Source organism: Ceratotherium simum, chromosome 23, assembly GCF_057802395.1.
Source record: "Ceratotherium simum simum isolate JZ-2026a chromosome 23, ASM5780239v1, whole genome shotgun sequence".
NCBI classification, from domain to species: Eukaryota; Metazoa; Chordata; class Mammalia; order Perissodactyla; family Rhinocerotidae; genus Ceratotherium; species Ceratotherium simum.
In genome coordinates this window covers 11,273,335-11,286,168 of record NC_141922.1, presented here as the reverse complement: position 1 = coordinate 11,286,168, position 12,834 = coordinate 11,273,335, and the positions used below count along the sequence as shown (strand labels likewise).

The 12,834-nt window shown below is 35.9% G+C and overlaps 1 protein-coding gene across 2 annotated transcripts in view; it reads left to right on the top strand.

Moving 5' to 3' along the window:
* Positions 1-12,834, top strand: part of EFR3A (EFR3 homolog A) — a 102,481-nt gene that overhangs the window by 30,798 nt on the left and 58,849 nt on the right. The window contains exons 1-4 of one of the 2 annotated variants that reach the window (XM_087447444.1): positions 5,521-5,724; positions 6,479-6,531; positions 7,420-7,547; positions 8,775-8,925. In XM_087447444.1, the coding sequence (XP_087303570.1) occupies positions 7,441-7,547; positions 8,775-8,925 (258 nt within the window). In that variant the 5' untranslated portion in view covers positions 5,521-5,724; positions 6,479-6,531; positions 7,420-7,440. Of the gene's footprint in view, positions 1-3,004; positions 3,082-5,520; positions 5,725-6,478; positions 6,532-7,419; positions 7,548-8,774; positions 8,926-12,834 lie in introns of those variants that run through there. The other variant, XM_004431062.3, reaches the window with a different exon arrangement.

The window sequence follows — 12,834 nt, the reverse complement described above, 5'->3', positions numbered from 1 at the left end:
CATTCCTCAGCTCTTAGTCAGACTCATTTCTGCAGTCATGTTCATGGGTCATGGTTTATGGAAAGCTAAAATGTTTAAAGTAATTTAGAAATTGTCTAGTACTTGAATTTAGTGTGGCAATTACTCTTTGAAGTCATCAGATTTGGGTTGGAATCTCAGATCCCCTCTTTACCAGCTGTGGGACAAATGGACCTCCCTAAGCCCCTGGTTCCTCGTTTATCAAACAGAGATGATGATAACCACCTCAGAGAGTTGCTGAAGAAGTAAATGAATGATGTTGTGAAGTATGTAGGATAGTGCTGCCCACGTAATGTTCGGAAAATGGCAGTTACCCTAACTGGTACTGATATTGTTATTGAAAGCTTGTGAACCATATATAAAATTGTTGTGATTTTTTAGATGATTAGTTTACAACAAAGTCTTTCACACTGTTTGGAATACTGCCTCAAGGGCCCTCGAGTACCTTCTGCTTACCCTAATTGTAGTACTTCTCTTTCTGTGGTACTAATAATAGCTACCATTTTATTGAATGCTTATTGTACATTATACCCTTAATAAGAACTTTACATACAATTTTATTTAATTTTCTTGATAAATATGAAGAAGACATTATTATATCTTTTTAACTGATGAGGAAACATAGGTGAAGTAGGAGAAGGTAACCTGCCCACTGAGCTGGACAGTGAGAGACCTTGGATTCAGCCCAGGTTTGTCTGACTCCAAAGCCCCTGCCCTTTAACCCCATGCTGCCTGTTTGGCATTTTGCCTTTTTTACTCATCCATCTTCCCCATTAGACCTAAGCTTCCTGAAAGTAGGAACTGGATGTTGTGTGTATTCCAAGTTCCAAGTTCCCTTTCCCTTTTTGTTTTTTTTGAGGCCTCTTTAAACTAAAAGCAATGTATAATGTCAGAAAGTGTCAGTGTAAGTGAAACTTAATAGTTCATTAAGAATCCTCTCTCACCTGTTGAAAATAACATAATTTACCCTTCTGATGGGAAACTTGAAGCATTGAGACTTGTTTTCCAGTCCCACCGCCAGTCTCTTTGCCCTGATAGCAGTTTGAATTTACTGTATTTATATTTGGCCTTGCATTACTGTTAGCAAAGTATTCATCTTAATCTTCTTATCAAGTTACGCGCTTCTGTCGTCACTACAGTACCTAGCTCAGTGCCCTGTATAAGTTAACCACTCAATGCGTATTTGATTTTAAATTATTTCAGTGTATTAATGTTGATCTGAAGTATTTTTGTATTAGGTGTAGTAGATACAAGAAATATGACTTTTGCTTACTTGGCTGTTAACCTCTTTTTTTTTTTTTTCTTTCTAATAATCAGACCTTCATTTTCCTTTGGACTCTAAAAGAGTTTCAGATATTTTGGTGTTTCTGAACAATCCTCTGATGGACCCTTCAGAATTTTTTTTCCTTCTATTAAAGTACAAAACATCCTGAACAATGGATAGTGTTTTATTTTATCAGTATATGGTATCTAAGTATATACTGCTGAATTATTCACTATTTTTTTATACCAGTTTATAAACTCCTCAAGGACAGGGATCTTGTCTCTTTTATAACTTTCTTGTAAAAGTGGTGTCTAGCATGGTGTTAGGCACATAGTAGGTGCAGATGAAATATTTGGATATTGATTGAGTTGACCTAATTAATATCTATGGTGTTGTGGAAAGAGCATGGGGTTTCGGAGTTAGACACTGGATTCTCACCCAGCCATTACTGTTGGGGGAGTTACTTGGTCAGTTCTGCTACAGTTCCCACTCCTGTAAAGTGGTAATGATAATACTTCTCTAGTTTGCTGGAAATATCACAGTGCTTTATGATCACTAAAGATGCTGTACAAATCTTAATTCTGTGTTTTGTGTTTATGTGTTAATGTCTGTGTTTAATGGTTCTTCTCTACTGCAAATCTGGACTCGATTTTATTTGTTTAGACCTATGCTAGGCACTGTTGACATTTGGTATATGACTACATGCATGAAGGATGCATACTTCATGAGCCAAGTGAGATCTGGAGAAGTTGTCTCTTGTGTAACGTTACTCGATAAGATAGTAGCAGAAGTCTGCTTAGATCTCAATTCTCTTAACTTCTAGCTCAAGTGTTCTCTCATACCATATTTTGGTTTCTAAATACATACAAATGCACACTTTCACAGAGACACGTATACCCCAGTTTCGTAACTCATGGGAATGATTTTGTAATGGCTTAAGACTAACATTCTTATTAAGTTAGTAGTTTGCAAGACAAGAAAACTGATCCCTCCCGCTTATATGGTTCTTTCCAGATAGCAGATGTGCCTTACCTGAGGTCGTGTAGCCCCTTAAGTGAAAGAACTGCAATGAACCCAGGTCTTCTGGATCTAAATTCCTTGCTCTTTCCAAGATACCAACAACTGAAAATATAGAGAGCAGCCTTAGGGCATTTTTGAAATTCTTGGACTTTCCTTTGAGGTTGTTTCCCCCTCTATTGTAGTTCCTTATATGATGCATTATGTAGATACGTGTATTGACTGTTTTCACCAGCTGCACTAGGAGCACACTGTCACTTTAAGACCATTGTGGCTAGAGCTGAGTGGATTTGGTTAGGCAGGGGGAGTAGGGAGTGGGGGAAGGTGGGGTCAGGGGGATGCAGAGAGTAGTGGGAGATGAGATCAGAAAGGAGGGTAAAGAGGGATATGGATTGTGTATTTGCTTTATAGCAATGAATTTGGTAGGGGTGTTATGTGTGTATGACCCACAACAATTTGGTTTGGAACTTTGGAATAATTCTTTAGTATATTCATTTTGAACTGGGGTCTTTGGGGAGGGGAGAAGAAATTTAACTTTTTCATTTCTTAATCAGTAATTGGATTTGCATGCCTTTTTCTCTTTGTGGCAGTTTGAAACTTTTCCCTTTATTTTAAATAACCCATAATATTCAGAAACCTGAATCTCTAAGTCAATTACATCATGAATAATCTCTGTACTTTGTGATTTTGTTCTTTTTTGAACAGGAGTGTATTGCTGCTGTTCCGCTTTGCGTCCTCGCTACAAACGCCTGGTGGACAACATATTCCCTGAAGATCCAAAAGTAATTTGATCTACATCTACTGATCCTTCTTTTTGCTGACCCATCCTTCCCCACTGCTGACCTCCTTAAGGTTTTCCTGATTTCATTTCTCTACTTTTACCCCTAAATCTCATCACGTACGCTGCTGTTTTTACACTTCTCTTTTTTTACTTTATAGGACCCATGCTTGCTCGTCTAATTTTCATATCCTTTTCATAGATTACGCATAAATTTGGAATGATGTATAGATGATGTTATTTTGTCTATATAGTTCTTAGATTTAAGGAATAGGAGCTCATCAAAAATTTATAAACTAGTGCCAGATTATTTTTACGAAATGCTAAGAATACAACTGTGAACACAGGCATGGTTTTCTACTCTCACCAAGCTCATAGACAAATAAATTGGCCTTTGGAGTAGGTTGGAATGATACCTGGTTTGGGCTTGGGAGAAGAAAGGCCTGAAGGAAATGAAATCTAAGCTAAGATCCAAAGAATAAATAGAGGTGGCCACATAGTTTTTAGAAAAAAATTGACAAGTAAGTAAACGAAGAATATTCCAGGCAGGGTTTGTTCTCTTTTTACTTAAATGTTTTTTAATTTTTCATAAAAGTTACTTTATTGTGGAAGATTACTGGTTTCAAAGCAACTGAGTTTGAATGATTTTGTTTGACGCTGTCTTAAATTTTCTGACTCCTTTAGTGTTGAATGGATATGAACAAAAAATATGTTACATGGGTTTGATTTCCAGAATTTGCTTTATTTTAAAATGTAGCCATGGGCCGGCCCTGTGGCTTGGTGGTTAAGTGCACGCGCTGCAATGCTGGTGGCCCGGGTTCGGATCCCGGGTGCGCATCGAGGCACCACTTCTCCGTCCATCCTGAGGCCGAGTCCCACATGCAGCAACTAGAGGGATGTGCAGCTGTGACATACAGCTGTCTACTGGGGCTTTGGGGGGAAAAAATAAAATAAATAAAAATCTTTAAAATGTAGCCAAATATAGAAACCTTTTGGTTATCTTAACAACTTGTATATCTCATGATTTTATGGGATATAACTCATTTTTAATCAAATCTGATTTAAATATTCAGCTATTTAGAGGAGGATAATCAGTTAAATCAGATATCCTGGATAATTTGTGGCATATAAAAAACCCTAAGATATGGTACCTGCCTTTAAGGAGCTTTCCATCCATTGATGACAAAGCAGAAGCATAGTGAATATTAAATCACAGCGCATAAATCAGTAAATCAATGTTAAGTGAAACAGGTGGTAAAGTTTTTGCCTTTAAAGCAAGGAGGTATCACTGTGGGTTGGCAATCTCTGGGAAGCATTCTTAGAGGAAATGAGATTTTCTGAGCTTTGAAGGATGTATACCATCTGGAGAAGTAGAGATTGGTCTCTTCTTTAGAAGTGAGGGGCCAGCAAGAGAAAAGGCATGGCAAAGCAAGAGATACAGTGAGATCAAGAACCTTCAAATGAAGGTTTGTATAGCCTAATTATAGTGTGTAATGGGTGGTAATTGTGTTGACCACGATTTCTGATTTGAAATTTCAGACATATCATTTATTTATTTTTATTTTTTTTAATTTTATTTATTTATTTATTTTCCCCCCAAAGCCCCAGTAGATAGCTGCATGTCATAGCTGCACATCCTTCTAGTTGCTGCATGTGGGACACGACCTCAGCATGGCTGGATAAGCAGTGCGTCGGTGCACGCCCGGGATCCGAACCCGGGCCGCCAGCAGCGGAGCGTGCGCACTTAACTGCTAAGCCACAGGGCCCGCCCCAGACATATCATTTAATAGACTAAATGTTCAAATCATTTCTCTGAGGAATCTGGGATGTACAGTTACTGGAGATAAGGTGGAGGCCATATTATGGGGAATATAAATGATAGACAAGGCGTATACTTTATCTGCTGTAACTTGTAGGCAGTGAGAGAGCTTTGAATACTCTTGATCATGGGAATGATGACAGGTAAGTTAGAGAATGGTTACAGAAAGGGTCTTTATTTTTGTGATGTATTTAGATAAGATTTATTTAAATAGCAATATGTAAAATAAGATTAAAGAAAAGAAAAGATTTACATTAATCTTACATTCATATGGCAACCATAACCCAGTTGACCATATTTCTTATTTTTAATTTATTAAACAAGCAAAAAAATCTTGTAGTATATCCAAAATGTGTCTGACAGTAGGTGCCCAGAGTGCAGAAGTCTACATGTTGTCGTCCCTGCTCTCAAAGAGCAATCTAGTGAGAGGGACAAGTGACTAAACCTTTGATCTTGGGCAAGTCCCTGAGTTTCTCATCATGAAATGGAAATTATAAATAGCACCTATTTCATAAGGATGTTCATGAGGATGAAGTTAGTGAATACAATTCTTTGCTTGCTGATGCTTCCCTAGTGTTTACCACAGTGCCTGGCACGTGGTTAGCACTCGATTGAGTGCTATTTGTTTAACGAATGAAAAAACAGTATGACAAAATACAATAGTAGAGAGAAGTGCTGTGAGCTAAGAAAACATGGAGGAGGAACATCTCACCCAGACTTGGGAAGGATGTTTGGAGGGCGCGTTGAAAGCTTTTTGGAGGATGCTGAGACCTGAAAGACAAGTAGGAGTTATCCAGGTGAACTAGAGAAGAGTTCCCAGGCAAAGAGGTGAGCTGAGTGAAAGTAGTCAAACCGTATGATTACACTATGCATGCTGATTTATAGTGATGAAAAGCAGAGCAGTCGTTGCCTGAAGAGGGAGGGATGGACTGCAAAGGACATGAGGAATCTTTTGCAGATGATGGAAGTGTTCTATATCTTGTTTGTTAGTGGTGGTGTTAGTTTGTTTCACGGATACATAAACTGTCACATTTCAAATTATGTATACTTGGGTGCAGTTTATTGTATATCAGTTATTCCTCAATAAAATTATTAAGGAAGGAAAAAAGAGTGGATGTGATACAACTGTATTTAAGTATTGATGTGGAGAAACCAACACAGAGGGAGATGTCAAAGAACCAGGCATGAGAGAGGCTAATTGATGGAGCCAGATCCTGGGCCTTGTGAAGAAGACAACGAGAGCACAGGCAGATCAGTTCCTCCTAGACAGAAAAGACAGGGCTCTTTCACTTTGCCTAGGGCATGGTTTCTTAATTTAGGTTCTATTGACATTTGATCCAGATGATTCCTTGCTGTTGGGGCTATTCTGTGCATTGTGGGATGTTTATTGGTATCTTAGGCCTCTACCACTAGATGCCAGTATATCCGTTCCTACAGCTGTGACAACCCAAAATGTCTTCAGACATTGCCCTGGGGGATGAAGTCACCCCTGGTTGAGAACCAGTGCTCTAGAAGGTAGTGAGAGAGTGGGGTGTTTTTGCCAGTAAATTGTAATCTGATGGCTTCCATCTTCTCTGAGAAGGAAGAGAAGAGCTCATTTGATGTCAGAGAGGAAGAGAGGTGGCAAAGTAGCAGGTAAGAGGCAAATGGAGTAGGTGCAGAATATGAGGGGTTGACTCCACTAGAGAAATGGCAGAATAGCCAAAGAACATTGAGGGGCCAGTTGAAGTTGAAAACACAAATTTATAAGATTTTTGGTTGTTGAGTCACCATCTAACATAGTTTTTCTGTCTCTTTTCTCACTTCTTCTAATAATGCTAAACAGCATTTAGTTACTTGGACTATAGATGACCAAGAAATTTAGAGTGATGATTGCCTGGTGGGTGTATGAGGGTGGGGAGAATCATTAGACCCATTGCATGTCACCTTTTAGAAGAGAGAGACAGACGACAGTGGATAATCCCATGTCAGGGACCTGTTGTTGCTTTTTTAATACATTAGCTCAGCATTAATTCCTATAGTTCTTAATACTTTCTCATTAATTACAACAAAACTATAATGACAGCCAATTCTGAATCATTAAAAAAAATATGTTCACTGTTGTATATGTAAAGGAGTAAAATAGGCTTAACAATATAACATTTAAAATTTTTAAACTGAAACAAATTTTGTTTGAAATCTTTACACTAAAATATATCTCATTCTCTACATACTGCAGTTAATTGAGCTCTTTCTCTATCAAGGAAGGTATTACAATAGTTCATTGCTTATGGAGGTATATTTAAAAGCTTTGCCTAAATGGGGCATATCTTTAACTTCCTGAAAATTTTATGTATCCAGAATGCTGAATATTAGCAGTAAGGAGGTTATATCCAGGAAGATTCAGGCTAAATATGGATTAATCATCAATCCAAAAAGGGGAAATGTGAAGCAAGCAACACTTAGAAATACAAAAAATAAGCATGAAAATATAGATATAAATATAACAACCTATTTAGCTTGCTATTTTTCTTCTTATTTTAGGATGGCCTTGTTAAAGCTGATATGGAGAAATTGACATTTTATGCAGTGTCTGCTCCAGAGAAACTGGATCGCATTGGTTCTTACCTGGCAGAAAGGTTGAGCAGGGATGTTGTCAGACATCGTACTGGGTAAGGAAACTAATTGCTGCTCGTACAGTATCTTTGGAAAATTACTCCTAGGCTAAATCATCCTATAAATTATTTTGCCATCTAGTCAGGCAAAGATATATAGGGAGGATAAAACATGGTAATATTATACAAGGAAATGTGTAGTACGGTATAGGTGCTGTAGCTTTTATTACTTTCCTGGTGGTCAAGTTTTAAGAACAGACTATGTTAGTTAACAGAGTTGCTTTTAGCTTAAGCATCCATTAATTTTTGAGACTTCTCTAATGGAAATAGTAGAAATTGATGCCCTTACTTTATCAGGACAATACTGTAATTTAAAAATCAATTTCTAAATTGAAAACAACTTGAAAGATCCTGTTAACCAACTGATTTTTAACTCAGTTTCAGTTTTACGTATCAGAGGAATAATAAAAAAGAACTATGTTAGGCTTAGATATTAAGGTTCAGAAGATGTAAGTATGCTGATTTGAAACTGTGCTAGTGATACACCTGCCTACAAATAAAGATCTACCATCTTAATCCATTCTCTGCTTGAAGAGTAATAACTTGGATAATTTGGGTTATAAATACTTTCCCATACTGTGATCTTATGATCCTAGTTTCTTAGACTATTACATTCTCCAGATGATACACTAGCTTTCTCTACTTTCACATTTTAGTGAGTCTTGACACAAATACTTTTATAGCTGATTAGTGAAGCAAAGTTATCTGAAGTCTGAATTTTAATTTTTAGTACAAGCTGTAAAATCTGATAAATTGTAAAATTGACGAGACATTTCCTTATTCTGTTGTTGCTGGTACTGTTTTATATATTCATGTTTACAAATACAAATAGATTGTGTTGGAAATTTAGGCACATTGCTAAAAATAACTATTTTGGGTCAAATACAAAGAAATATGGTTAAAAGTCTGGAAAATAGAAAATGTGCATGTTTACAAAGCAAGATATACACAAAAGTAATGTTAAAGAAGCTCTGAAAGAGTTTTTTGTAAGAAGGAAAAAATTTAGTACAGTATAGTTTTTATATACTTCAACATGAGGATTATTTCATAATCTGAGATCCATTAGTGCTGTGTGAGAATTAAGATTTCACTTTCAAGCTATTAAATTTGCCTTTCTATGTTCTGCGCATTTGAATAAACTTATTTTAATTTTTCCAATGAAAAGCACTTAGGAGAATTAAGAGAGCTAGAAATGCTTTGATACTATTTTTCTCTTATACTTAGGTATGTTTTAATTGCTATGGAGGCACTGGACCAACTTCTTATGGCTTGCCATTCTCAAAGCATCAAACCATTTGTAGAAAGCTTTCTTCATATGGTAGCAAAGCTGCTGGAATCAGGGGAACCAAAGCTTCAAGTTCTTGGGACAAATTCTGTGAGTAAAACTATTCTCTAACTAATTTTAGGTTTAATTAGCGTATCTAGAATGAATCTGTTCTTAGAGTGTCTTTACCTGGTAAAGGCAAATGCTCTGGTCAGGTGTTTGGACAGCCAGTCCAGATGCAGGCGATTAAAACACTTTGTGTCTAGCTTTCTCGAATGCTCCATGTGAGATCTGTGATATTAACCAGTCTTGAGGAACAACAGAAAATCGAGTGGCCGTAAAAGTAAGGGTTTATTTCCCTATGTCTTCTTATGCTACTTCTGAACTATTTCTGCTTACCACATTTATTTTCTTCTATCCTGAAGCATAGTTTGTGAAACATATGTGGGGTTGGGGCAGGCATATCTGAAAAGGAAAATAAAATACACAGTGATAACCTTTCTTCTTTTGTCTTTAGTTTCATTGTATCGCCTTCAGTTTTTCAGTTCCAGCTTCATCTCTGAGGAAGCTTTTAGGCATTCAGCCAATCTGTATGTTCCCATCCAGATTTTTATCAACAATTAACAGAATCATATGTCATCTGTTGTTGTTTATGGATAATTATTTTATGGTATAGGGATAGGAAGGATAGGTGGTGACTGACAACATGGATTCCAGAGTCCAGTTGCCCTCGTTTGAGTTATGCCTGCACCGCTTTCTAGCTGTGTATCTTACTTAACAAGTTATTTTACCTCTTCTTGCCTCAGCTTTTCATCTGTGAAATGAGGATAATAGTACCAATCTCATAGGATTGTTGTGTGATATGAGTTAATATATATGAAGCTCTTAGAACAGTGCAATGCCCTGTTAATTATTATTACTGGTAGTAGTAGAATGCTAAAAAAAGCAAGAGTGTGTAAATAATATCCTCATTAAAAAACAATGTGATTTTGTCCATTTGTTTCAGAAGGAAAACACTGGATATTTCCAAATGCAGTTAGGTGGTGTGATGGGCTCAGTTTCAGGCAATGTAGCTACGTAGGCTTCTCCCTTCTCCTGGTTCCTTTACAATTAGGTGAGGAAAGTTTAGAGAAAATGGTTTAATAGCTACGGGAAAAGTTTTAGTGTATATCCTCAGAATATATATATTTTTTGTTATTGAAGCACTCTAGTCAACATGACAATGATCTGTTATTGCTTTTTATTATTATTATTATTAATTTTTTAGTGAGGTAACAGTGGTTTATAACATTTTACTTGCAGCCAGCAATGCCATTAGGATTCCTTTAGTGAGTCATTTGGGCAAAAGACCAAATTCTCCAATTACCTACTTCGATTTGAGTGAATTGTATTAAATGAAATGCTATATTATCTTGACCAACATTGTTTATCTAGCATTCCCTGGAAATCTAATTTTAATTTCTTCGTGGTGCTAAATTGTCAGATATTGAAAATTGATACATTGAAAAATTATTGTCAAAATGACTGGTACTGATTTAATACTTTCATGTTTGTTAATGGTCTTTGCATATTTTATTTAATTTGTTTACAGTTACCTCGTTGTGCTAATGCTGACCTACTATGAGAGTAGTATATAGAATTTATTCAGGTTTTCCTTTATTTTAGAAATTGTGCTAGGCACTTTTAATTTTTACCCCTTTTTTATTGTGAACTATTTCAAATGCAGAAAAGTACAGAGCGTAATATAGCATACCTGTATACACACTGATTCAGGAAAGAAAAATGTTAAGTACTATATCAATAAATGATAATATATAATAATTACTGTTATAAATAACAATACATAATGATAATAAATGTTGACACTATGCAACATTGGTTTAGATTTTTTTAAAGATATAGTACAGTATATGCTAGATACTTCATATTTCATATTCTATACTTCATATTCATATCCATACTTCATATGGAAATATCATTCACATTTTACAGATAAGGAATTGAAGCTAAATAACTTGTCCAAAAACACAGCGAAGTAATTCTGTATATAACAGAGATTCAGTCCTAGGTTTTTCCTATTCCAAAGCTTGTGTTCTTTGCAATATATATAAATATACTCATTGCTGTGAATTAAGATCTAGGGAAAGCATAGATTACTTTCCTTTTTTTCTTCCTCTTGTATTTGATCCATCTCATTTTTTTCGAGCCTCATTCCTAATCTTAACCTTTTTCTTTGAATATTGTTGACAGTTGACCATAGGGACCATTGAAACCATTCACTACCCTAAAGCAATGATTCTCGACCAGGGGCGATTCTCACCACTCTCTCTTCTCCGTAAACATTTGGCATTGTCTGGAGTGATTCTCATTTTCACAACTGAGGGTGGGGAGTGCTAGTGGTATCTAGGATGCTAGGGGTACTGCTACACATCCTACATGTAGTACACAGGACAGTCTAAACAAAGAATTTGTCAGGTCCCAAATTTTAATAGTGTTGAGGGGGAGAAACTCTGCATCTAAAAGGTTGCATTGTGGCTGCCTTTTATTGTACCTTTTGAAACATATCTAATTCATTTAAAAAATTAAGTGAAAAAAAAATGAGACTTATTTTTTTTGAGTAAATACTGTGTGCAAGGCATTGTGCTAACTTTCGTTTGGTTTTCATTTGAACCGCTTAACAACCCTATAAGTTAAATATTCTGTTTCAGAGGTTACGTATTTTGTTATTAATCCAGGATCCAAATCCAGAGCCATCTAACAGAGTCCATTTGTAATCTCTGCACTGCACTGTGTCACATTTTTCTTCACTCCTACGTGTGATAAGTCTGTATGATAAAACTTTTATTTATTTTAGCACAGAGTATGTAGGTTTAGAATTTGTTAGAGAGTTCCCAGAGTTATGGGAATTAGAAGAGCTTTTCCATAAAACTGGGAAGGAAGACATGCTTTGTGCATTCCTCTGGAGCATAGCTGCCCAGTTTTCATTCTGTTCTTTATGCTCAAGGATACTAGAAGCTGCTTCTGTAAATGATCACTCAGACTGTAATCTTATTTGTGGCTTTCAATAAATGAAAAGAGAGTAAAGTTTTTCTTTCTAAAAATTTTCCAGAACATTTAACATTTTATGGCTAGATTTTTTTATTTCTGATTAATTGTTTTTATTTAAAAAGTAATATGTTTATTGTAGCATATTTGGAAAATGCTAGACAGTATAAAAGAGTGAACAAGTTAAAGATGCCTGTAATTCCAATATTGAGAGGTAATCCTTGAATATTTTTATTTTTTTAAATACATATTAGAAAGTGGGAAACATGTAGACGTTTGTGTGTTTTTTTAATTTACGTTTTTTGAGTATTTCCCTCTGTCATTCGAAGTTTATTTTTATGAGAAGTATAAATATTTGACTTAGTCTTTTCTGAAACTGTTCATAGGGTTAGTGTGTAGTATGGGAATCCTGAAAATTGCTCACAGCCCTGGACTGTAATGCCACTTTCACCATTTACTAACTGTGTCACTTTGGGCAAGTGATTTACCTTCTGAATTCCAGTGTTCCTATCTGTAAAATTGGGATAATGACACCTTCTTGACAGGGTTGTTGCAGTGATTAAGTAAGAACTCATGTGAAAGCACAGTGTACGGAACAGAATAGTAGTGAATGTCAGTTTAATCTCAACCAACTGTAGTATTTGTGACCCTTTTCTAGGTAATGTGAATCATAAATTATAATTTAAAACAAATGCCTAGCTCTGGCTGAATTAATTTAAAATCTTTATGGTATCGTCATTTGATTTCTTCAAATTTATTCTATGCTTATTTCAGTTTTGTTTCCAGAAGAGTATCAGGAAATTTGGTTGAATAGTTTTTCGGATATAGCCTTTTAAAGCCGTCAGTCTCTATGCTGGCAGGTATTTGTATATATTGAAATTTGCAAGTAAACGTAACAGTTTGTTGCTTAAGGCTATTTAGTGTATAGAAGTAATAAATCACTGAATGAATGAGAAAGTTAATGAGGAAAGAGAG